Consider the following 27,885-nt stretch of genomic DNA (forward strand, 5'->3'; position numbering starts at 1 on the left):
ATGGGTGTGGGGATTTCTGCTGCTCAGCCATTTTAGGCTGATTTAAGGAATTCACACTGGAATATTAACATTGACAGGTAAAAACTATCCTGTGGCAAGTTTGGTTATATTCCACTGAACACAGTGGAAATGGCAGCCATTTAACACATAGCAGTGGCACAAAAAGGTCCCAAGAAGGCAGGAAGGTTAAGACTTGTGTGCAGTACTATACTTCTATTTTTCCATCACCTTTTAGGAGAAGTCATTTGATCAAATTGTCCTGTTTAAGATGATACAGGTTGGGTTTCAAAAGGGAGAGTCATCTGCAGCATACCTCAAACTCTTTTAGATGAGTGCTCATATGCTAATATGAATACTGCATGCCTATGATGGACACAAACCAAACAAGGCAAATGGCTTCCACTGTGGGATGCATCGTTTCCTGATTGGAATAAGCCGAATGACTAGACTAGGGTGCTGACTGCTTCTTCATCAGATCAGGGGCGATATTCATTTTTAGCAGACAAAATAATTTGAATGAAATGTACAATAATTCGTTTTAATGAAAATGCGCCGATATCGTCTCATGGTTTTGGTTTTATAAAAAATACAAATGTTCTTCCACAGAGACATACATAACAATAATATCTTACAGGGCCATCTTTAAAAGAATGGCAACTACATTTTACAATCATTAATACGTTACTTTCAAGGTTTAAATACTTTTAAATAGAATTTTAATAAGACAAAGAAAGCAAACACTGTATGTAAAGCAAGTAACAATTTTGCAACAAAACACAGTCATGTCATAGCAAATCACTGTGGACAAAATGTTAACATTCATGCAAAAGCGTCTTGTGCTGGCAGACCTGACACTTAGCAAATAAGGCATACTAGTCTGATCAGCAGCAACGGAAATGTGTATAAACTGTATAGCATGTTTTTCAGTAAAGCATTAAAGTCCATGCTCAAGTCAGCCAAGAATCCAGAGGCAAAAATTAGAAAAGTTCAAGTAATGCGAAGTAAAGAAACCACAGTCCATTTCAAATAGAAGAAAACATGGTCAATAAGGAGGTCCTTGTATCACAAACGATGGTGCTGTAGTTGTAGTTGAAAAGTATCACACTTAAGAATCATCATCAGTTTTTATGACATGAAAAAGGGTCACATTAAATATTACCTGATGCCCATTATTCCAAGCGTACAGCGCCCTCTCTCTGGCATTGTAGTCGAGCATGGAGATGTGAAAGTACTGGTTGTGGAAAGGAATGTCTATGTATTCATAGGTTGAAGTCTTGGTAGAGTAAGCGTAGTAAACCTTTGCTCCCGACAGGTGAGAATTAGTAATATAAAGTGTCCCGCAGATCATGAAAGATTCACCTGCGTTCCTTTTGGAATATTCGGTGGTCCAAGTCTTTAGGACCTGCAGAGTGTCAGGGTCGATCTGAGAGATGACAACATTTCCAGCATTTTGATTGGTTGCGTACACAACCCACATTCCCAGTTCATCAGCCATGACGTCGATGTCAGAGTATCCCCCCCACGTATATGGGTACATGTTGTAGAAGCCGGCAAATTCCAAAGCTCGCTGGGCCAGCACGCTGCCCGTCTCGAAGTTATACTTGACAATGATGTTGCTCTGGTACTTGTTGTAATAAAGCGATCCATTGTAGACCATGTGATTTGTTCCCTCCCATTTAAAGGGGAGGCTGTAGGTTCGAGAAACCACCCCTGCTACAAAGTCTTCCATTGTCTTGTATTCACGTACAATCTTGCTATTGCTGTAGCTGTCCATATACCAAACCTAACAAGAGATGATGGAGAGGACAGATGGTTAGAATCAGCCATCAGCAATACAAAATCAAATCTGAATCATTCTTGATATTATGAAAAAACCCCACATCGTACATCTTTTTAAAATCACCCCTCCCAAAAATAAATAAATAAATCAAAACCCCATCTATAAATGCAAGCCTCTTCTTAAATTGCTGTGATATTCTGCCCACTTTAACAACAGAGCACATCGCTGATATTAAATGCATCGCACCCTCATGCTCTCATAACTCACCCTGTTGTTTCTGGTTGATGCGAGAGGATCAGTCATCCATGCCCCAAACCGGGTTCCAGATGTCTTTATTGTAACAGGTCCAGTGATTTTCATTAATTTCCCACACGCTGTTAATAAAGAAATGCAGCGATAAGATGTGCTGTGGTGCTTTTTGTCTCTAACTAGATTTCTGAAGCCAATTTCATGCCTGTTCCACCACAGAGTGTGCCCTCCGTGCATACTAAGGTAGCAGTGGAAGCAAGATGCTTAATTTAACTTAAAACAGAATTACACAACTGATGTTTTAAGATAAGATAAGATAAGATAAGATAACCTTTATTAGTCCCACACGTGGGAAATTTGTTTTGTCACAGCAGGAAGTGGACAGTGCAAAAGTTATGACGCAAAAATTAGAATACAATAAGAATAAATACAGTACACAGCTGTACAGAATAGAATAAAATAATATACTATATACAGTAGAATAAAATAGAATAAAAATATACAATAAGATAAAAATAGAATACGAATGCTATATACAACTGAGTAAAAATACAACGATGCCAGAAAAGATTATTGCACTTAGTGTTATTGCACATGTGTGGATGTGTGTGTTTGTTCAGTTAAAGTCTTTGTTGTGGAGTCTGACAGCAGTGGGGAGGAAAGACCTGCGAAATCTCTCCGTCCCACACCGTGGGTGCCGCAGTCTCCCACTGAAGGAGCTGCTCAGTGCTGTCACAGTCTGCTGCATGGGGTGGGAGACGTTGTCCAACAGGGATGACAGCTTAGCCGCCATTCTCCTGTCACTCACCACCTCCACTGGGTCCAGAGGGCATCCTAGAACAGAGCTGGCCCTTCGGATCACCCTGTTCAGTCTCTTCCTGTCCCCAGCAGAGATGCTGCCGCCCCAGCAGACCACACCATAAAAGATAGCAGAAGCCACCACAGAGTCATAGAAGGTCTTCAGGAGTGGGCCCTCCACTCCAAACGACCTGAGTCTCCGCAGCAGGTACAGCCTGCTCTGCCCTTTCCTGTAGAGGGCGTCTGAGTTATGAGTCCAGTCCAGTCTGTTGTTCAGATGAACACCAAGGTACCTGTAGCTGTCCACAGCCTCAATGTCCATACCCTGGATGTTCAGTGGTTGCAGTGGAGAATGCTTGTGCCTGCGGAAGTCTACCACCAGCTCCTTGGTTTTACTGGCGTTGATCTGGAGGTAGTTCAGCTGGCACCAGTCCACAAAGTCTTGAGTCAGTCCTCTGTACTCCTTGTCGTCCCCATCAGTGATGAGGCCGACTATTGCAGAGTCATCAGAGAACTTCTGCAGGAAGCACTGGGTGGAATTGTGGGAGAAGTCTGCAGTGTAGATGGTGAAGAGGAACGGAGCCAGAACCGTTCCCTGTGGGGACCCCGTACTGCAGACGACCCTGTCCGACACACAGCCCTGAGTCCTCACATACTGTGGTCGGTCGGTGAGGTAGTCCAAAATCCAGGTAGTGAGGTGATGGTCCACTCCAGAGTTCTCCAGCTTGTCCTTCAGAACCGAGGGAAGAATAGTGTTGAAGGCACTGGAGAAATCAAAGAACATGATTCTCACAGTGCTTCCAGCGGTCTCCAGGTGAGCGAGGGAACGATGTAGGAGGTGAATGACGGCATCATCCGCTCCAATGCCAGGCTGGTAGGCAAACTGAAGTGGGTCCAGTGATGAGCTTGTTAGGCGCCGAAGCTGAGCCAGGACCAACCGCTCCAGGGTCTTCATCAGGTGGGATGTCAGAGCCACCGGCCTGTAGCTGTTGAGGTCCTTGGGGCGTGAAGTCTTTGGCACTGGTACAACACAGGAGGTTTTCCAGAGCTGTGGGACTCTTCCCAACCTCAGGCTCAGGTTGAAGAGGTTTGTAGCTAAAGGAAACTCAACTTATGTCTAGTGCACAGTTCTTTAGAGTATCTGAAGATTAAAAATGTACACATCTCTTTCTCTATGCAGACCTCCTCCACCTGTTATTTTGGTAAGTTATAACAGGCTTGATTTAAGCACAATTAGTAATGGATGGTTGATCTTCAAGTACGGAACAAGTGTCATTAAAATTGCCATCATATTAAGAAATCCATCTTCTGCTTGTTCACTTTGCCCCCCACTCAAAGCATAAGAAAACAGATCCCTGAAAGTCACCATGTAATTTGAATGTTGCCTACTGTACTAATTAATAGCTTAACTTCCCGGGAGAAACTGTGCTTGTAGATATTAAAGGCACAAAGTGCTTGCTTTTTGGCCCATTAGGAAGAAATTAGGCATGGCACATTACTCTCACTTCCCTCAGTTAGAGATTTTAGAACATTTAATGTTAAAGGCCAAACATTACAGCAGTCCTTAAAAAATGTCTTTCACCAGCATGAATTCTAGATGAAACACACTGACATTCACAAGGTTTTTTATTTCTCACAGTTGTTATATCTCAGAGCAACATTTGTCACTCTGAGATGTAACAAGAAATAAGCAAAGAATAGTAAAAGTATCTGAAGTTGGACATTCAAAGATTTTGAAGCTTTGGTTATATTAATTATATTATATTAAAGTACTTTGTGAAACTGTGTGCAAGTGTAAAGCCCCTGCTCATTTTTTATATATTTTGCTTCCAAAGAGCCAGATGTTTGTGTCATTTTTAAGTGATCTTGAACAATTTAATCCAGATTCTCTTAAAGCCTTCTGGAGGTTTTCTTTGGACATTGGCTGTTTTTTTTTCACTCATTTTCAGTCCATTTCCTGCACCTCACTGATTTTCTAGGGTTTCAGGATACAACCCTCAAGTTGCGTCTGGCAGTTCAGCTGATCCATCTACTGTTTGGTGAAGCCTCATCACCAATGGTCTCAGTGGAAGAGTGGCTGCCTTTCTTAATGAAGGAAAACGCAGTATGCCACGTTACACAAAAACTGGACTGAAAATCTCACGCAACAGGTGATGGAGTGATGAATCCACATTTTTGGTTCAATATGTTGTCAATATATATGGAGGAGATCAGAAGAGAGGTACAGCTATCTGTAAAACACCGTGGGGGCTCTGTCATTTGGGCTGCATTTCAGTGGTCTTGGGGATTTTTTCAGAACTGATGCAATCATTGATGCAGGCAAGTGATGCTGGATTTTGATCCATCTGGAAAACATCTAAATGGTAAAGGCTTCATTTTTCAACATGACAGTGATTCTAAAACTGCTGTAAAAGCATGTCTGCATAAGAAAACACACAATGTAACTGTGTGTTTTGTATTAATTAACATTATCTAATGTTCTTGTTTATTCTGGTTATGTATTCTGGTAAAATTTTCCTAGTTCTTCGGTTTTGGTTCTGAGCTTCTTCTCTTTAGTCTAGTCTAGTCATCCCTGCCCGTATGTTCCCTCTGTTCCCTGTCAGTATCTTGTCTCTGATTTCTGTCAGTCTGTCAACACGTTCTCACTCCCAAAGCGTAACATTTTACGCTAGGTGACAAATCATCGGTATATTGCGCTTACGGTCACCCAACAGGTCCCTATTTTACGAGTTCAGAAAAATGAGGAAACATGAGAGAAATGAATCTACACATTTACGTTTCTGTTACTTAAATCACTTTGGAAAACACTATCTAACACGATTAATGTGGTGGTTAAGATTAGGGATAAGGTTATGGTTAGGGTTACACGGCTGGAACGTGTTTTACTGCGGGAGTGTCATTCTGTTCGATTTCATCCACAATCCAGCGCGTAGCATAGGAACACAGAAGGTCACCTTTCGCATTTCCATGGAACGCCTCGGAATGTGACAAATCGTTGGTATATTATGCGTCAGGAGTGAGAATGGGCTGTGCTCTTAGTTCTGTCCTGGACATTCTCTGCTTCTGCTTGCATTTTCACCTTTTGGAATAAAGTTCACTCGCATCACAGCCTGTGCTTGCATCTCGGGTCTTTCTCATAAACAGTAACAGTATTAGTTCAAGAAGACTACTTAAAGAAGTTACAATAAAACTTGTCTAAGACAGTTCAGACTGTGATGAAAAATGAAGGTGGTCATACCAAATAGAACTAGTTACTTTTGTTTTCCACATGTTTGAATAAGTTGCTGCACTATTTTCCTGTTGTCCTAGCAACATACACAGAAATGAGCGATGGCTCTAGACTTAAGCACAGCACTGTGCATTTCCCTAGGTGGTTAATTTCTTTAGCAGGATTACTCACAAGTACACCATGATGGCAACTAGGGCTGCCACGATTAGTCGACTAGTCAGGATTATGTCGACTATTAAAATCGTCGACGACTAATTTAATAGGCGACGCATCGTTTGAAGCTTTGTAAGATCACAAAGGACGCAGGAATGAGTACCGGTAGTAGGATTTAAGAGTGTAATAACGGACTGAAACAGAAGATGGCAGCACTGCATGTACAAGGATGCCAGCTGCCGTTAAACCCCGAAGAAGAAGAAGCTGTGTCCCAGAATTCATAGCGCAGCCCAGCGCAGTTGTCAACAATGGCGGCAGCTAGTTAGTTTTAACTTTACTCTTATTATTCTTTCTGGGTCACAAAATAAACGTTTAACATATTTTCAGGCTTGAATGTAGCTGTGTAAACCTCAAATATCTGCTCAGTTTATCAAGACACCACATATTTTCAAAAGCGCTCCGACGTTTTCGGAGACGTCTGTTACCCACTAGCTCGTTAGCTAGGCGGGGGCAAGGCTAACTAGAGCCGTGAGAACACCGGACTCCCGGCAAATCGTTTTCAAACCCACCGCCGTCTTTCGCTAGTCAGGTTAAACATATATATAAGTCACTTAGATAACTTAAAAATGTTATTGTTTGGCTTTTAGTATTTTATTTGTTCCTGAGTAAATCGGTTTGGCTGAGATTAAAGTTATAGTTTTTGCACAGCTAAAACTGTCAAGCAGACAGCTGATTATCAGAAGTGTGAGACGCTGGAGAATATACTCTGGTGTCCTGTTATATTTTAGAAAGCAAGGAGTTTATTAAACTTCACCGAAACAATCTGCAAATTTCATTAAAAATTAATAAACTACCATCTTGTCTTTATTTTTAGTTAGCACAAACACTTCAAGCTGTAAGCTAATGATAGTTATATAAGACCAGATGCTGCTGGTGCAATAAGCTGTACGCTGTACGTCCAATGGATGATGATCTGATTAGTCGACTAATCGCAAAAATAATCGGTGACTAGTCGACTATCAAAATAATCGTTTGTGGCAGCCCTAATGGCAACACCTATAACATCAATACTCCTATGTGAACTTGTTACAACATACTAATGCCATTGTTTTTACCACACACAGTAGTATTATTTTTAGATGAGCACAGTTTTCTCAGTACACATGTGGCTTCTTATTTTAGTTTATTGTGATAACAAGAAGAATTCAAACTTTTTGTACTATCAGCAAAATGCAGTGCACACTACTCACTCAGCTTGCCCATACAGCTGCGGAGCCGACTGTCTAGTCGCAGGACTCGCTGATAAAGCTCATCGTAGTCATACGCCCCAAGTTCCTCCTGTATGCCTGTCAACACCGCAGACAGGTTTCTGATCTCATCCTTGAACTGAGAGATGAGTGCAGCATCCATCTTATACTGCTCCAACACAGGGATCAACGGCTTCAGCTCGTCCATCTTGTCCTTAAGCTCCTACAGAAATGACAGCAGCAGAGATGAGAAACAAAGGGGAAGAGGTGGGAGATCGCGGATAGGTGCAAAAGTTAGGAAGAAACGAAATTACTGTATGTCAGGAAATGTCCATGGTAGAGTTTTATTGTACTGTAGTAGAACAGTCAGCCTTACATGAAAGAATAAAGTAATGCTAGCACTGACATCTAGTACTATTAAACACAAGGAAATGGACCAATTTCCTATTTGCAATGATACAATGAGATTGGAATTTGTTGGTGGTCAACCAACAGCTCAATTTCTGATTTTCCAGCTGCTTGTTGCGAATCTTTCAGTTCATTTGGTGTCAGACAATTTGCCACACCAGAAATAATCCTACTCCCCTACCAGCTGTCCAGTACAATCCACACGGGGCAGTGACAGCAGCGAAAAGAAATCTAAGATTTGAACCCTTTCTGAATGATTTCTGAAGGGTTTGTGGTAAATATGCTATACATTTTTATTATTATGGTAAAAATTCAAGGGAATCTGTAGGGTAGTTATTAGCCAACTGCACTAAATTAAGCCTCGGACAACAGTGGCTTTCTATTCACAGTGTCAATTAACTCAACTAGTAAACCCTTTCATGACTTAGTATTTCTTGGTTTTCTCTTCTTTGAAATATATTAAGTTAAAAGAACTGTTAGATTGAACTTATGTAAAGACTTGCATGAGAAAAGATACTGAGCCTGTTTACACTTTAACAGATTCATGGTACAGAAAGGCATAAAAACAACTAATTCACATAAATGAAAACAAAACACAAAGATCCACTGAACATTAACCAGGTAAAAATAAAACACCTGGAAATTTCTGGCTATGATGGATTTCCTGTCATCCTCAATCTGTCTGAACTTGGTTCTCAGACCCTTCATCTGGTTTTCCATCTTCATGACATACTGGAAATCCCTCTGAGTGCGCAGGTTCAGCACCTCAATGGACTGAGACATGTTCTGCACCTAGAATAAAAGAAGCCACGTTAAAACTGGAACGGGGGTTCCAATGCACAAACTGAGACGCTAGCTACAGTCCATGATATGGTTGTAAAGTAAATATATGACCTCTTCTGTTCTTTCCTTCTTTCCAGCCAGCGCAGCTAACTGAAAGGCACTTTGATGGGTTTCCCTGGTGAGCCTGTGTGTGCCTGAAATTTGTAATGGGCTATTGTTGAAAAGAGAAAAAAAAATCCTGGAAAGGCCTAGCAGCACCCCACTTCAGTTAAATTTCACAATAAAATACCTCGTATCGGGAGATGAAAGGAAAATAAAGCTTATAGAGACTTGTTACGTCTTTATTCCTATCCTTTATAAAACAACGTGTGTGTGCAGGTGTGTGGTAAAATCGTGTGTTTACCTTCTCTAGTAGCTGGCGGAGCTGTCTGCTCTTGGCGTCTCTAGAGCACAGGCTTTGTTCTGGTGCCACCACTGTGCAGATGCAGCGCCCATCAGCATCCTGGGCTGAGCTGTACACCTGCCAGCCCTCCTTTGGACCGATAGTCTGTAAGACCCAACAAATATATGTAGAGTCTAAGGATGGATAATATATTACATATACTCTAGTATATATATGGAATATGTATAGACTAAGGTCTGACATCCTTCACTTGTTGTAACTACCTATGTCCCATGCAGTATATGATACATGACTACATGACTTGCCCGAAGTGACGCTCAGCTTGATTTTTACGAACATTTATAGAAATGTAAGTTTGTAATCAAGTGCAGGTAGTTGTAGAATGAAAGGGAATGAGAGAAAGCCTAAAAATATTAAATATTACTTTATAATTTTACAAGAGGTAGTTTAAGAGGCATGTGTCCATTGCTTCATCAACTAAAGCTGCTAAATCAGTCTTTTGCACTTTCTGTGATTTTATGGACCAATATCAGTAATCAGATTTGTGACTTTTATTTTTTGGGGATGTGCAGTTTGTCTGGCCAGTCTGAGCAGGTGTCGCACACCTAAAGCTTGTGTTGGCTACGCTGGTGTGTAGTATAGTAATCCACTCTGAATTTAATAACACCTGAAAATCAAAAAGAAATGCTGTTTAGCTTTGGAATTAATCTTGATACTGGGTTTGGTCACTATTGGTAGCAGTAAGCTAGTAAATAAAACTGCTAAACATTAGTAACTTACATTTAGAGCACACATAGCAACTCTGTTTTTTTGGAAAGGTCAAGAAAGGCCTCTATTCTGCAAGGTTCCTATACACACAGTACAGTATTCAGAGTATTGCTCCTGCGCCTGTGCACACGTCAACATCAATGTGTGGAGAAACTTAAGCCCTTACTAGCCTGCTGTCATGCTTGCCATGATTGGATAAGGCAATTCAAGGATGTCAATTAACCTGTGTTGAGTGCAATACTTTTCACCACATCTGTCAGAATAGCTTCTAACACATCGATTTGTCCGATTTGTCAGCAATCCCTTTGGTCTTTTCTTGTTTAATCTCTGCGTGGATACATTTTTTGACACTATTCCCCAACTTTTAAGTAAGTTTTTACTGAACTGTTATGTTATCATGTTTAAACTATGGGAATATCTCAGTATAATGCATAATATATGACCAGAATCAAATACTCTTAATAAAGTAACACAACAGATCTAAAAGTCATCTATGAAACTCTGACAGCTTTGAACTGTGTGTAACTTACGTAGCTTCAAGTACCTTTTTTCAATTATTCATAGGACTCGGGGCCATGCACTCTCTAGCTATAGAGATTTAGCTGACTCTCCAGTAAAGCAAACAGGAGCCAGAAGATGCATTTGTAATGATATAAATATTTATGTGCTTGTAAACCTTCTCATTCACTGTAATCTGACATCTGAAGAAAAAAAAATGGGAAGAGGAGGGATATGAATAGACAGAAGAGTTGAAGAGGTGGTTATGTAGGTAAACAACATCTGAAAAAGGGAAAGAAAACAGAACATTGCTGACAAAGAAGTACTTTGTACAGTAAGCACAAAATGCTGAGATGAGGAATAAACAGGTAGGCATTCAAAATGTACTGAGGAAAAATGAAAGAAAATTGCAAAAAGTTGCAAAAGCAAAAACATTAAAAAACTAGGGCAGTGCAGTCCATCTCACTGATGCTTAACTATTGATTGCTAAATATTGATTTATTAAAGCTGCCTACTAATGCAAGACAGCACAGCTATAAAGAAGTGTAACAAATCTTTTACAGTAACGTCCAACACGATGTACATATCTAAACCTGGCGAGCTACTGCCGTATCATTAAAATGTTGGGTTTTTTTTGCCTGTCCCGTTTGGTTCTTTTGCCATCAGAATTATTGTCTAAAGGCAAAGAAAGATGCCCAACGGATTTACTTTATTTACTTTACCAAATTGACCATCCCAGCCTGGGATGGTCTATTTGATTCTATTTGATTTGTTTATTTTATTTATTTTTTTATTTTCACTTGCTAGATACGGGACAGACTTGAATGAGGAAAAGAAAGGGGAGAAAGGAAGAGGGGGAAAAACTGCGGAGAAGAGGGACGGGGATAAAGGGCAAAAAACAAAAACCAACAGAATAAGCTGAGAAAAAAATCCATATATCAATCACCTGGATCACCTGTTGAGAAAGAAAAAAGAAAACAAGCAGAAGAAAACGAGAGCAATACAATAAACAACATCATGATGATTTATGGGAATATAACAGTAAATACTAAATATTAAACATTATTGTGCAGCACGTAAGATCGACAGTGCACAGTGTGCTTTGAGGAAGGAGCCCAAAAGGGTGTATGTGTGTGTGAGTCCCCGTGTGTACACCTGTGAGCGTGAGCGCGCTTGTATTTAAAAGGTTCCTTCATGTAATGATCTGCTAGAGGGTGTGAGGAGCCACAGCCCCGTCCTCCAGGGCATGAAGCAGGTATGGAGGAGAAACTCCAGACATCCAGAGGCCCCCAGAACTCAAGAGACCAAGGAAGACCAACAGAGGGGCAGCCGCGCCACTGTCCCAGAAAGAGCTGAGGAGAGTCTCAGATGAGGGGTCACTCAGCAGCCGCGGAGCAGAAGCCAGGGGGAGTTGCAGTGACGCGCCCGTGAGCTCCGCCGGCAGCCAGCTGCACCAGAGTGACCGAGCCCCAGGCCGAGAGGCCGAGGACACCCCATCCCCGAAGTGGCCCGAGCAAGCCCCAGGCTCCAGGCCCCGACAAGCAGCCACCAAGGAGTGAGCCTGGACGCCCATCCCCGGACACCAAGAACCACCAACGCACTGATGTCTGAGGGCGTCTGCCACCGGCAGGGGAAGTGGTGGTGGGGGGAGATAGGCCTCCATACCTTGGAGGGCCTGAGGTGTCCCCAGAGAGGTGGCGTCTGATACCCAACCTGACATATAGACACAGACATACAGGCACACACAGATACAAACATCCATTCCCACCCTCATGCTCTCATATGCACTTACTCCACACTCAACCAACGTGGAGACAGACATAAAGAGACGCTGTGCACACGATCACACTCCCCAAGCGTACTCTAGGAACCGGGTCTAGGTACCCTTGCCCCTGGAGGGGGAACTGCACCCAGACCCAGGTGGTGTTACCCTTTTCCCTGCAGTGGGGAGAGGCAGACCGCCCCGACTCCGCAGCAGCAGGGAGGCCCCACACTCCAGATCCCAGTTGGATGGCCAACTCCTCCTCCCAGCCCCCCCGCTCCAGCAGGCCGCAGAGAATGGGGGTGTGTGAAGACTCCAAACCTCCCTCCACCCGCTCATTGTAGTGTTGATGCATGTGTGTTCTAAGGTGCATTTAAAACCCAGGAGCGCATGGAGCTACCTGCCAGAGAGCAGCAGGTAAGCGCATAGCCCCTCCTGATAGGCCTCAACGTCTACGTGTATTTAAAATTGAGAGGTGGGCAACGACACCAGGGGTGCCGTATCATTAATAAGGGACGATGTTTTTAGCTTGTTCAGCACAGTGACATTGTGTTTTACTTGTGCTGCCGTGTAGCCGATGAGGCAAACACTAATTTTCCGATATATTCTTCCTCCAAAACACTAAATACAAGAAGATCTTGCTCCAAGGCTACATGGGGTTTCACAGCTCTGCACACCAAAGCTCAGTCATTTATCATCCTTACAAAACAGCATCCAGCAGCCGAAAGCTCTGCCCGCTCATCCAGCGAGGTATCGCTCTCCTTGCAGGAATCATAGACATGAGCGCAGAATTGCATGAGTGGTCACATGCAGTATTTAACACGCACACAAGACACAGTATGAGAACAACTGTTTCCTGCAGTTGTTCTCATACTTGATCTCCCTATGTGTCTTTGCCAAGGTTTGACTCATGGATTTTTGAAAGGATGATTTACAGCAGTCATCAATATTTCTGGAGTTAGGTTGCCAACAGACACTATTTTGTGCCAGCTTTCAATATGTTTACAGTCGAAACCAGCAAGCAAGCCCAGAGTTTGTTATTTCCCCATGATTTATAACAAACCGGAGTAAAAACCTATGACACATGCTAACATAGGCACAGACGATTTTGTGAAAGCACTCAATTTTTAACAAACCTGTTATAAACATTTATTTTTCTATGTGACTAAGATTGAGGATTTTCAATAATATCTGAGCTTTTAAATAATATGTTTCAATATGAAACTGTCTCTATAGCCTCCTACTCTCTGAGTGACCTCACAAATCCAAAGAAAGTCCTTCATAAATAGCAAATCTCGGTTCATGTCATTTGAAAGAAAGCCCCTTTTGACATTTTATTGTGTCTACTGACAGATTTAGACTGTTTACTACAGCTTCCTGCTTCCTGGGAGATTTGGAAGTTTCTGCACTAAAACACAACATGTAGAAGAGTGTTTCAATGCAGAAAACACATCATGACATAATAACACAGTGAAATGAAAGAACAAACCTTTACTGGACCCATTTAACAACTATGTACCTGTCTCCAAGTCAGATCAGCAATCATCAAAACTCGTAATATTTTAACTTTTATTACAAATGTGTTCATTCAACATAGATGTAAACAATGTTTGCTGGTCTTGATTTACTGACTCAAAGATTACACAACACCTAAGTAATGAATGAATTGTTTTCGTTGCTTTTATTGCCGCCCACAAAATCAGTCTCACTTCTGGTCCTCTTTATTGTTGGACTTGTGTCAGGCTGCCTGAATGAACAGTGAATTTGCCCCTAAACCTTTTATGTCTTAGTGAATTCCAGAGTGACATTTACAGTACTGGATCCGTCATCAGGCCAACAAGCAATAAGCCGATGACAGGAAAAGAATGGAGGCACCCCTCACATAATATGACATGCAATACTGATGTCATTTCACCAGCTTCATGTTGATTGTTTTGTCTGTTGTTTTTATGGTTTATTGACTAGTTTACTGTAACTGCTTGTTTATCACTTATATTGCTACCAATATTTATTTTTGCCCAGCGGTCCTGAACAGCTGCATCTTCTGCTGAAACAAAGCTTGCTGCTCATGCAAGGGGCTGTGAAATTACAATGGTTTGATAATTTCAGCACAAAACATCTCACAATCTCATGGAAGAATGGTGGGATTTCTTAAAATGTAATGTAGATTATGAATCTTAGTTATTACGTTAATGATCCCCTGCCCTTTTCTTACTGTGGGACTGACATTTGTGAGTTTGAGAAAAACAAGGCTTTCAGTAAAGGCTGAACATATGCTGGTCAACAACCTTCTAATATGATTCTTTATATTTATAGTAATTGGTTAATGTATACACAGAAAAAGCAGGTCAGTGTCATCTGCCTAAAATACCTCAGTACAATACACTGTGCTTTACAAAAGCTCAACGCGACCACCAAATTGCAAACAGTAATGATATAAACTAATCATGGTTAATACATCTCAATTTACTTGTCGCTGCTGAGTGAACCAATGTGTGTCCATTATATACAGAACAGTGAGTGAGTAAACAAGGAGATGATTCAACACAAACCTCCAGTCACATCTCACATTAGTGCATACAGTTTGTTCTACACCTCATGGGGAATTCACGAGAAATCACAAAGAGAAAAAAAGTAATTGCCTGTTTGTTGCCTTGCACCACCAGAATCAAGTTTGTATGTTGAAATGCGTAATTGTATTGTCCTTTCATGGTCCAAGGGCTTTGCTGTTGGATTCTTGGTTAATACACTGTATTCGAGTTTTGGGTTTCTGTTTGGTTCTCAGTTGTGGATTTAGTGTTTCAAATAGTTTTAGAATTTTGATTCTTGCTTTAGTTTGTCATTCTAATGATGATTTTTGACTTTAGTGATTCTGAGTCTTAGTTCTTGTGAAATTATTGAGTTCTGATGTTTGTTTGGCTTCTTGTTGTCATTCGAGCCTTGTGAGATCTCCCTATTTGTGTTTCCTCGGCCTCGTTTGTCTGTTTGTGTCTTCTGTGCGACACTGTCTGTTATCACTCTTAGGTTAGCCTCTGGTGTCAGTTATCTTTTGTTTATTTCCTGCTTGATTACTTTATGATTACGAAGGTTACGTTAGACTGGTTTTACGTGCTTCTCTTCTGTTTTGTCTTTATAACGAGTTCCCCATTCATTTTTAGCATTTGTGACTTTTTGCTTGAGTACTAGTTTAATGCTCCCTGTTTTCCTTTAATATTTAGTATTCTCTTGCATTTTGCTTTTGGATACCCTTTAAGGTTAAATGATTCCAAATAATTATGACATATCTTCAATGGTCTTTATAGATTCCCTTTAAAAAGAAACAGATCCCTGGGGCTTATTCTTTTCCTGGCCACTAAAGTAATAAGCTAGCCAAATACACTGGTTCTCATATAGTATTGTGCGTTTCTATCCTACAAAAAGCACTCAATACAACATACTTCATTGCCCCCCATTTATGCAAGCAGTTTTTTCAATGCCCAAGTACTTGCTTCCTAACATTCATACCCTGATACACATAACAGAGAGCAGTAGAAGTTCAGTATTGTGCAAGGATCTAGGATGCAGACTGGAGCAGCCAGGGATTGAACTATCAACCTGTCAAATAGTGAAAGAGCTGCTCTACCTCCTGAGCTGCAGCCATGGAGAGGAACTGATGCATTGGACTTCACCAGCAAGGCTACTCTGGGAGAGTTTCGCCAAAAGATTAGCGGGGTCAGCATCCAGAGGTAGACTGTCAGAGGTAGACTCACCTTAGCACTGGCTTAAACCAGTTTCTGCATAGCCTGCCAAGGAAGAACACCCCTTGGAATCAGAAATTCCCTTTAAATAGAGAGCCGGTCCACACTTTTCCCTAACCCTCTAACCTTAACCCCTGTATATGGGTAACTGACAGATCCACACACCTCCCTGTTGGACTTTATTGATTGCATTCCCCATATCCTCTTCTCAATTTAGCCTTCAGTGTAGATAGTCCTGTCTTACTTGAAGTATTTTCTGCATTGTCTGTGAATGTTTCTGTCTTGCTCCCTTTGTGCTGTAAATATATCAAGTCATGGATGAACAAGTGCCATATGGGAAACTGGGACTGTTGTGGTTGGACCAATAAACTTAAAAAGAGATCAAATAATTTTGAGCAAAACTGATTCCATCTTAACAGAGTTCATCTTGAGTTTAGTTGGTATAACCATGAATAGTGTAATCATACATTCTGCCAGCTTCACACCTAACTGAACCTCCACCTTGGCTACTACTCATTTGCCTTTAACTGTTTCTTCATTAACCTTTTTAATTCAAAAGATTTGGGAGACTTAGCTAGAGTCATTAGATTTCAATCACTTCCATTAATGATTGCATTTCTGTCCTGATCTGGTCTCTGCCCTCTTGCACTTTTCTTTTGCATTTAAAATTTTTTTCCCCTTGTTTGTGAGTTGTGATCAGTTTATCCGGATAAATTTGCACGTTGAATTCTGGACTTTTTTTTTCTTTGCAAGCATTTCTATAAAGTCACAGCAGGTATAACTTGATAGAGGATACTGTAGCTCTTTTTCAAGGGCTCTAGCAGCGGAATGATTTTGTTCAGTGCTGAGTAGATCTGTATTAGCCGCTGCCAAGATTCACAGCAAGTCTATATACCATAGCTGACTGTCTGCACTAAATGAACCCCCCTTCCCCCTGCTGTGTATCGCTTTGGTCTCTTGATATAATTTCTTTAGCCATTTTCATTATGGCTTATTCTATTTGCTACGCTCTAGCAGTATGAGTCTGTGAGCAACCCCTCAGAGGAATAAACCAGGTGAGATGCTGGGGCTGAAAAAATTAAAAGCTTGTCATTGACAGCAGCAGAAATCAATGCGTTATAAATACAGATTAATAGCAAGGTAACTGACTCCCTCAACAGTATCAGTCAGAGCTGCAGAAAAGCCACAAATAGTCTAATTCTGATAAGCTGTCATCACTTGTTTGTCACAGTACTGTAAAATATGGAGTTATGACTATATGAGGTTCATTCTCAGATGGTAATGTCTGAAGTGGCACTTCCATCTCCACAGTGTGAAGTCTTGACAGAAGAAGGTGACAGACTGGAAATCCCTTCACTGTCACACACCTTAACTTTACTAGTTGTCACTACAGCTCGTCTTTGTCCATTATGTTGTCGAACATTTGAATTCCACGAAGTTACGGCAAACATACATGTTTGAAAAGTTTCCCATATTCTTTGCATTTCCTGTCTTTAAACTCAGATTAAAGCTGGCATTGTGTGACATTAAAAGACCCGTAAATATGTATAGAAACAAATCTAGCTGCCAGTGATACCGGCAAAGCTAAATCTCATATCACAATAAGGCTGCCGTTCTGCCTGCGACAAGACAGAGACCTAAACAGATGCTATCTCTCCAGTCATCTATCAGCCTGTCCAAACAAAAAGCCACCAGGGTATTGGAGGCAAGTGGAGTGGAATGCGCATGTCGGTGCTGTAACTGATGATCATACGGCTTAAATGACTTAACATTTTAACTCTAATGGCACGGGAAGATGAACTTGCATGTGCAGTCTGTAAGCAGTCTAATGCAGACATCCAAAACAGCGCTGACAAATGGTGACGCCCCAAAACACAGGAGAAAGAGCAGCAATAATCCTAAAACCAAAAAAGGGTTTCGGAAAGATAGTGACAAAGAGATGCCGCATACTGTGGAGTAAAAAAGGGAGGAAAAGAAGACGCAGCAAAAAGCAAAAGCCATCTTTTCTCTCAGATGTGACTATAGTGAAAGGCAGCGAGATTATTTTTTCTAGAGGCGTGCTACCTTCTTGCCTTTTCTGACCCCAGTGAAGAGACGATTGAATAGATAATTTTGCAGGCGCTCTGCACATTTTGCCCTAGACAGTCTCTGAATGAACCACAGCATTATCTTGTTCACACGCCTGTGCTTCTTCTCCGGGGGGGTACTTCGATGAGTCTTCTTACTGAATATGATGACATGTCAGTCATAGGCACCACGGAGGATGATAATGAAACGGTCATCAAACATTATCAGTGAAGTAAGGCCAGTGGACAGCTTCAGGCCACTGTGAATGGCACATGCATACACAAGCAGAATACTAAGGAGATCTCCCATGTAAATTTATTTTGGGATACGCTGAGAAAAGCATGCGGATGCTGGGTGCCAAGACTAGAATCTTTGTTCTTTCGGTCTTTGTCAGGAGTGTCCACATTCAGCTGATTCATAAGAGCTAAAGCTATGGAGCCTTTTTGAAATGCCACTCACATCCAGTCTCAGGACCCAACGAGGATTATTTTAAAGTTAATGTGTAGTAAATCTTGTAAAGCAGTCTGCCACAAAAAGAATCTCCATTTAATTGATGTTCAAATCAAATCTGTGTCATTAGCAATTACATGTCTTGGCAGCTTCTAAGGGTAAAAATGAGAGCATGCTCATTAGTATTACATAAGAAGGTTGAATCTTTGAAAAAGGACACTGCTGCCATATTAATGTCACAGAATCTGTAGATGGTCACATTTTACGAATTCTTGCTCTTTAGTACCCTTTGAATTCTCGCCTCCTAATTATGCTCTACGGTGGTGGTGGTGTCAGTAGGATGGGTAGGATGCTGAAGCTACAACGCAGATTCTTCTAGTACAAATTTAGACCTGGGTGCTGTGCAGCCCCTAGACCACATCTGGTCTTCTGATTCTCCATAACCAGTCGGTGTGTAGTCAGGAAAATTAGGATTAAAATGTAAATAAGTATACATCAAGCAGTTTGTCCCATTTCAGTCAACAAACACTCTTTTAAAAACTCCCCATCAGAGAATGCCTATACTGTTATTTGCAGTTTTGTGGAAAATCCCAATCACAATATGGTTATGTTGCTTTTATTTTGAAGGTGAGAGCTCGCCATACTGTGCTTTAGAAATTTATATGATTTCAAATCATTTTGAAATATATTTAAAACGTACAAAAAAGTGAATTCACTGAACTACGTTTTCATACCAACATTTGAGCAGCCACACTGGATTCCTGTAAAAAGTCAGAAATTAATCAAGCTTAATATTCAACCACTAACCCAAATGGTTCTGATCAGGAATGCAAGCAAATAACTGTAATTTTGCATATTTATCAAAACAATAACATGCTTTACTATTTTTTTCTGCTTTTTTTGTAAAACACACCACCAAACAAAAATGTCACAAAAAGCATACTGATAAACCACGTGCACCAGGCATAGCGGAATTGGCTCGGTTTGTCCCCAGTGTACCTTTTTTGCTTTCTGCTGACCACTACTCAAGCTCGGGCCTTCATCTGGGTCGGAATTTTCTTCCAGGTCATCCAGGTCATATTGACTAATTTTTCTTCTCAAATATTTATCTATTGCTATAATGTATTTTCTCACTCACAGGATGACAATTATGTAATATCGTCTTCTTCTTCTTCTTCTGTTTTAGTGGCAGTTGGCATCCCCTTGAATTAGAGCACGTAGTTGTACTGCCCTCTAGTGGTAGAGAATGTAATTGTTCTCCCGCTACCCACACTGGTCGCTTAGAGTACTAACCGCTGGAACCAGACAATCTTCATCGGCACACCTGATCATTTCTTATGGCACACCTATGTGATAGTGGTTGAGAAACACTGGCCTAAGTACTCACTCAAAGAAGCAAGAGGTAACGCTGTGTGATTGTGTGTTTAAGGATTTTACAATCTGGATCTCCATTACAAGACTAAAGACAGAGAAGCAGAATAAGTTGACCAATAATGTAGAGCAAAAATAGAGATCTGAATCTTTGCTAGCAAAACTGTAAAAGCAGCAAGCACTATTTTTTTTTTTTTTACCAAGCTTTGCACTGCAGGGATGTAGCGGTCAATTTATCAAAGAGTATTTGGTGGACTCTGATGTGCTAATAGAAAAAAAAGAAGAATTTCTAATGTATTTGCCTTTCCAGGCAAAGCGTAACAAGGTGGTCCAAGGAGCTTTAGCTGAAAATGTTGTCTTTTTCTTCTCGTCTCTGGATGAAAGCTGTGATGTAGTGTCCATTACACAACCCAGTTACTCATCTTCGTACATAGGAGAATAAAACATTTGATTTTAGGAAGAACTAGCAGCAGTGTGATCAGTGAAAGAGAATAGGACAGGGAGTAATTTGTTCAACTGCATGCATGGACAGGCTTGGGCTGAAATGGGACAAACTAGTAGGTTTTACAACTGCTGGGTGTCTGAATCTGACTGGAAAATGTAGGACTTTTGAAGCAGATACAATAGAAGATAAAAGGACTGAAGTGAACCCTGAAATTGGTATTGTTTAATTCTATTATACACCAGGATGTGTCGTGCATGTCGCTGATGTTAACAAATTAACTTAATCAGGGCAAGAGAATCACAAATACTTTGTTGCACTACGAGATTGAACATGGTGACATAGGCCACCACATATCTGTCAGGTAGCTCAGGATGGGCAAAGTACTAAAAAGAGCATAGGACCTCAGTTTTGTGAGAAAGAAATTATGGATTTCCAGAGCTCTCAGATGCAGAATGGAAGGCAGATATTGTTCAGACAATGAACTTTTCAGTCCCAAAAAAGACTGTATTTTACTCAGTAACAAAGGAAAGGGAACTGAAAAACAGCAGATGAAGTAATTAAACTACAAGAACTATAGCAATAGCACACTGGATAAAGTTAAAAGTCTTCAAAATTTTGAACATTTTGCTTAGTTCATATTTTTATTTGCTTATTGTAACATCTACTCTCACCAGTAACTGTTTATAAAGAGATAAAATTAACATTGAGCAGAACTGAGTTCAGCTTATTGATGCAGCCCATCATAACACTCCCAGTTTCTCATGTGACCCCTTGGGAAGAGAAATGTCCGCCTCTGGTCCAAATCCTGATGTAAAAGCAAGAGAGCACGAAGTCTAAAAACTGCCTTTTACCCACAAAAACCATCATATTAGTATGTTCAGTGCATTTCAGGCGGTTCTTTGAAGTTGTGTTGCAATTTATTTGCTCTAACTACTTTCCTTAAACTGAACTCCAACATTTCTACTTCAGTTAATGAGTTCCTTAAAATGTCTCTTAACAACTTTTTGGGAATATGCTTATACTAGTTGGCTCCAATAAAGCAGCATATATAGATATGGACAGTACTGCCAGTGTATAGCAGTATGTAGCTTGGTAAATACTTTTTAAACTCTTTAAGGTTGTCTGAGGCCACTGCCAATGAAGGAATTGGTGAGATTCTCTCTTATGAAAGCTGGGTGTGTGTGCTGACGAGTGGAAGAAGAAAGAAATGATTTTGAAGAAAAAAAGCAATACCTGATGGTTAAACTTCAGACTTTGGATTTGTACTGATCTATTTTGTACACAATTAATTCAAATGACTCTTTGCTTAACCTTAACCCTAAACAATCTTTGTCCTATTATAGCGTAACCTGTTAAACTCTGTATTTTGTTGCATGTTAAAAATGAGTACACTGAACTGTACTAAGATCAGTCACTGATATTGAAGAGTTTCTGGAATTATATTATAAGAGCAAGCATGTAACACTGATTGTGTGCCTGTCTGCTGTAATGCGCTCTACAACATCTGTTATCAGTTACATGCACAACATTGGTTGCAGACTATAACAAACATGCTGAATCAGGCTTGGAATTTAACTTCATCTGGTAAAATACAGAGAGACGGTCTCCGATAAAATCATTCCCACCTCCACTGAAGCCACCAAAGCTGTTGGCAAGGTTATCTACAAGCTGAATGTTAACTGACTGATATGAATTCCCATGTATCTTTTCCCAAAGGGTCTGTCATCAACCACACTATCTGGAAAAGCCCGCTAAGTACAGCAACATTAAGAATGCTGCTGAGGCTGCTGCTGAGGAACCCATGAAAGGAATCCTCTGATACACAGAAGACAAGGTGGCACCTAGAGGCTTCAACGGTGACCCTCACTTCTCCATCTTTGATGCTGGAGCTGGAACTGCACTCAAACCACCACAGCAACTACAGAAACCTGCTGTGTGACCCATTCGTGCATAAGGAGTCATCATTCTGGATTCTAGATGTTACAGCATCTGCACCAAGAGCAAACTCGTATACCTGATGAATGGGGAAATACCTTTTAAACGATTGTTATCTTTTCTGTTCAGTACTAAAGAATGTACAGATTCATTGTTGTAATGTTACTGATCTTGCAGCTCTTTTGCACTTTGAACAAAAGGCTGTAAGGTAGTTTACATCTCTACCTAAAAAGCAAAAGGTCCCCAGTTGGATTCCAACATTAGCACCCGTTCAAGTTCAAGTTCCAAAAATATAAAGACCAATTTCACGGCACATTTATTCCTCCTGCTCCAGTGCCTATGTACTGGGCAAAACGCTTGTGAACAAGTGTATTAAATAAACACTGACAGTAAAGCACATGAGTGGCTTTATAATGATGCACATTTGAGGTCCATGAAAGTTTCAGCTGTGTTGTAGCAGGCAACAGTCATATGAAAACATATTAAGCCAAATAAAGCCCTGACTCAAAAGCTAGTAGAACCCTGTTAAACGTAACAGCAAAAACTAAAAGTGATTGTTGTGACTGTTTTTTTTTTTTACAGCATTGCTTGAGTGCTTGAGTCTGGCTTCCTCCCACAGTCCAAAGACATGCAATTAGTGGGGTTAGGTTAATTGATCAACCTAAATTGCCCATAGGTGTGAAAGTGGAAGTGAATGTGAGAGCGAATGGTTGTCTGTCTCTGTGTGTTGGCCCTGCGACAGACTGGCGACCTGTCCAGGGTGTACCCCACCTCTCGCCCTATGACAGCTGGGATAGGCTCCAGCATCCTCTGCGATCCTGAAAAGGATAAGCGGAAGCGAATGGATGGATGCTTGAGTTCATTGAGGTTTAAGGGCTTTTGTTTGCACATAGCTCTCTCGAGGTCCCACCATAGCATTTCAGTTTGGTTGAGGTTTGGACTTTGACTGGGTCATTGCAACACTTTGATTCTTCTCTTTTTCAGCCATGCTGTTGGATTTTTGCTGCTGTGCTTGGGATCACTGTCTTCCTCTAAGACCCACTCTAGATCACGCCTTAACTGTCACAGATGGCCTCACAGTTGGCTGTAGCATTGGTATTCTGGTATACAGAGGAGTTCAAGGCTTAGTCACCGACTGCAATATGCCCAGATTCTCATCAAATCATTACCCCTCCACCACGGTGCTTGACAGCTGGTATGAGGTGGTGCACATTAAAACATCTCCACTTTGCTCTTTTCTGCCCAAGGATGTTGTTCCAAATGTCTTTTGAAATATCTTGTGGTTTGTTCAGAGGCAACCTTTCAAACCTGCTCTTTCAAAAATGTTCTTTTTGGAGACATGCCTATCTCTACTAAGAACAATCCTATTATTGGCCCATTTTAGAAACACATCTGGTAAACACCGCTTAGAAAGAAATTCATGCATTCTGATGCATGTTTACTTTGACTCTAATGACTATTTAAATTATTGACATCAGTCTAAAAACTCAACTCTGCTCCAGTTTGTCTGCATCTAAGTAAGACATCAGGAATTATTGTCTTTATCTGGCTCTAAATACCTCTGAAAGTATAAGATCCATTTTTCCAGGCTAAAAAGGTCTTCCAGTCCTCTCATGTTAAGCCTTTCAGCTCTTATCCAGTAATATGCAGCTGATATACAGACCGCTTGGGCTGTAATTATAGTAATCAAAAAGGGAACAGGGAGAGGGCTGTAACTATGCCCCTGGTAGTTTCAACATCATGTTTCAACTCCTGTAATTATGCTTAGACTTATTATTAACTAAGCTGCAGTCACTCAGATGAGAGGGGAAAAAAACTACAAGTAAAATAAAACGAGGAAATGTCACTTCAAGAGTTATAATCATCACCTATATAAAAAAAGATGGAAACTTTAAGCGATTGATAATTGCCCACATAACTGCAATCTCTTGGTAAGTATCTGTTTTTGAGTGAATATGATGGCCAGTCGCCAGAAAAGGGAGAAGCAAAGGTGCAAAAGTAAAAACTTCTTCAGGGCTTGTTTGTGGGTGTCTATAGTTGTCTGTATTTAGACACCGTGCTGCTAAACAAAAGGATGAATTCAACCGCTACAAACACAAGGTCAACTGAATTCTTCCATCAGCCTGCCACATACTTCTCAACAGACAGGTACAAAACTATTTTTTTTTTTTTTAAAAAACTGACAGAAAAGTCATTACAACCTCTCAGTGACTCAAAAGGTCTAACATCTCTTAGTCCAAAAAGTGCCTCATATTTATTCTGCTGTTTGCACAAACTGTCCCCATCCATCATCGGTGACTTGCTTTCTTTATTTCCAGTCCAAGAGCCCTGACAACCTCCTTCCTGCTTCCATCATGAAACAAGCAGCATCAGACTAATGACTTTGAGTGCCGACTTGTGGCTAACAGTTTGGTTGGTTTATGTTGACACATAGTTAGAAGATGTCATTTTTAATTTAGCTCCTGGTGGAAATAGTCATGTGAAGTGTAAAACCTCCATTGTTTAACCACTGTGTGGATATGAGTAGGTGTGTGCCTATGGCACCTCTCATCTTTTGATATGGCATCTGTGCTCAACAAATTTCCCGGAGTGTATCATCCATATAAATGCTAATCCAAGCTGAAAAACTGATTTCAAACAAGCAAGAGACAACATCAGTTCCTGACAGATAGCCTCCTTCAGCCCCGCAAAACAATAGCTACATAAATGCCTTTCTGTGTTTAAGATGATTAATGATCAGTGTTGGATCAGTCACAGTATGCTCTCCCATGCACCCATGATCATTTTTCATTTCATATTATTCATATGTGATCAAAACCTGATTAAGTGACCTGAAACATTTCAGCCAAAACTGAGGCTGAAAACAGCATCTCTGTAAACTGACAAACCTGGCATTTATATTAATAAAAGGGACTATTTGGACTCTGTGTGTGTGTGTGTGTGTGTGTGTGTGTGTGTGTGCGTTCCTGCAGGTTGTGTACTCCTGCCTGCCACCTACTCACAATGGCTACCAGAGAGGGCAAGTGCCTACACAAAGCTCCATCCCACTGGTGTTGTAACAAAATCCCCAGAAAAATTCACATTATTCACACCAGTTATGTTTTGTGCAGTCGTGCACATCATTTGTCATTTATATCCAAAGAAGAATTAATTATTCTAAGGAAACTGACAGGGATTTGCTGTTTTTGTCTCACCAAGAAAAAACTTTCCACAGGAAACAGCATTGCCCCTTTTGTCGCAAAAGACATGTCAGTCATTGATTACTTTAAGCCTCGCCATGAAAAAAAAAGCCTATCGTGTTAAGCACTCGCTAAAACATGTTAACACGTAACACCTTACATAAAAGCACTGTGTGATTATTTATAGACAAAATTGCTGCTATTAGCTTGGACTATGAGGAAAGATATGGGTGTTGAATTTGAAGTGGGCAGTTTAATTTTTGGCATCAGGACTGATGTCAGACTCTTCAGGTCAATTACGTCTCTCGTTCTTCTTCAATCGATACGTCCTCTGGGTGCAGACTATCACGTGTAATCATAAAACACAAATCCCAGTCATCATTTTGATCATAATGAGAGTAACACTGTGCCGTTAGCAGCCACTGTGTAATTACCCGGCTGGCACAGACCATAAGGGAAAACTACACTATGCAAATATTTCATTTTCTCACAAAAGCTCTTTAGGGATCCATTGTCTACACTGCAGAGGTAATATCTGCCAAACCAGATTGTGCCACTCCGCAACAAAGGAAAATTCATACCATTAGCCTTAGTTCTAGCCTCTTTGTCCAAGGTCTGGTTTGTAAAAGGTTATTTTCAAGTTGCCCAACTGAACATTTGAGGGGTAATGAAGGCAGAATGAACAAATAAACTTAAATGCCAAGAAGTAACAGCTGCCACCACTTACTACACTGAAGAAAGCATTATGTATAAGGTCTGAAAGCATGTGAGTGACAGCTTAATAATTTCCAGCTTAGTGTAATACCATAAAAGGTTTCCCTTTCCAGATCATTTTTAAACACTGAAGCTGAAAGGCCTTTGGGGCCATGCAAGCAATTTGCATGCAGCTCTTGATCAAGCACAATATCTCCTCAATGGCAACGGTGTATTCATCGATTTAATCACAAAGAGATAAAAGATAGAGAGCGAACTGAATGATAGTCAGAGGAAACCACAACTGCCTTTGCAGAAAAAACATCTAAAATATAGAGAGAATACCAACGAGCAGATTTACAGAGTTCACTAGTGATGAAATAATGAAAACATATGCAGTATATAGCAGGGATGAGCTAATCAACTGATTAACTTATAAAGTATACAGATAAAAGTTAGAGATGAAGAACAGAGGAATCATGAAATCATGTGAAGGAGAAAAATGAGGCAGTATTTTGAGGACGTATATGCAGGAGACACTGTCATCTTGATGACATAAAGAATGAACTCATTAAAAAAACTGCCACCTATTCATTTTCTGTCTGTGCGCTAATTGATTAATCACCTAATTGTTCCAAGACTAGTAAAGGATCAAGGAACTCACCCCTATGAATAAAGCATAGAGTGTTCTTATTGCGCTTTTGGAAACTGCATACAAATGTTGGATGAAGTCGATTTTCTGGTTTTCCAGTTGGGAAGAACCACAGTTTCAGCACCACAGAGTGGACAGCTCCACAGAAAACCTTGAGCTCGATAAACTGAGCTTCAGACTTGAATTTTTGAGCAAAAAAACTACACTTGAAATTCTACTTTCCTCCAATTTTCTGAAGGTTAAACGCAAAGACAAACCAACAAATCCTGACAGAAACAGCGTCACTGACAAAAGAGCGAGACGCTCCTTTGTGGAAGATTTTGCTGCTGAAGTATTCACCATATAGGGCACGGATGGTGGCTTAGGGCTGAAGCTTCACATCTATTAGACAGGAAACAGCCCATAGCTTACGGTGAAATGCTGTGCACCTCTCACAACTGCATTACAACCTGTTCAGCTTTCAAACGAAATGACATCCACAAGTGGCCAAGATGGGTGACGAACCAAAATGTATTATTCACAAAAGAATGATTTCCTTTTATTTTCATAAAGAAATTGAACAAATTAACTACGTGGCCGTTTTTTGGCTTATTGGGAAAACAGACCCAGGTGAATTTAAAAAAAAGAAAGAAAAGAACGCACGGTGTATTTGGTAATAAGCCAAACGCATTTTCTACTAACTAGCACTGCATTTAGAAAAAATGTGGGACGGCTTCAGTTTACATTTTAGAGAATGGTTCCAGGCATTATATTTATTCAAAGTTTTCATGGAAATAAGGGCAGCTATGCGCACCAAACCCAAACCGACGTGCTGTACTTCCTGCACATTCGTGAACCTCATTAAATCCCGTTAAAGCACTGCGACTTTAGAGCGAAGTTGGGCATACCATCGTAGAACAAACTGTGGCATCTATCAGTGCGAGGGTTACTGTGGAGAAACTACAGGTTGTGCATCCTCACCCCTTAGCAGGCTAGTGCGCGGAAAACGACATCCTCGCTCTGTAACGGAACAAGTGTCAAAAAATCAAACTCACCATAGAGGGATACAATCCGAAGATGGTGAGGGAAAGGACCGGGTACAGGACGCTCAACAGGACCCGCATGCTGACGGGCTCCGGCCAGCCACTTTTCTCCAAGATACAGTCCTTTATCATGGAGCTCCTGTCCTTTTGTTCACCTCACGCGTTTTTCTTTCTTTTTTTATTGCTGTGGGACCGCAGAGAGAGCGCTCCGACCGCGGCACTGCAACCACGCGTTCAGCGACATCACACACAGCGC

General features: G+C 40.8%; 1 protein-coding gene across 1 annotated transcript; it reads right to left on the reverse strand.

Moving 5' to 3' along the window:
- On the reverse strand, nucleotides 1-27,885 carry olfm3a (olfactomedin 3a). The gene is made up of 6 exons (XM_086306974.1): nucleotides 27,642-27,885; nucleotides 9,051-9,194; nucleotides 8,501-8,656; nucleotides 7,460-7,679; nucleotides 2,048-2,154; nucleotides 1-1,783 (listed from the first exon to the last, which is right to left on the reverse strand). The coding sequence occupies exons 1-6, from the start codon at nucleotides 27,759-27,761 to the stop codon at nucleotides 1,106-1,108; spliced, it is 1,425 nt and encodes a 474-aa protein (XP_086163100.1). The 5' UTR covers nucleotides 27,762-27,885; the 3' UTR covers nucleotides 1-1,105.

The sequence above is a fragment of the Aulonocara sp. 'chitande type north' Nkhata Bay genome, linkage group LG9, assembly GCF_057382095.1.
Source record: "Aulonocara sp. 'chitande type north' Nkhata Bay isolate Kocher_YH1m ecotype deep benthic linkage group LG9, A_spYH_male_GT1.1, whole genome shotgun sequence".
Lineage (NCBI taxonomy): Eukaryota > Metazoa > Chordata > Actinopteri > Cichliformes > Cichlidae > Aulonocara > Aulonocara sp. 'chitande type north' Nkhata Bay.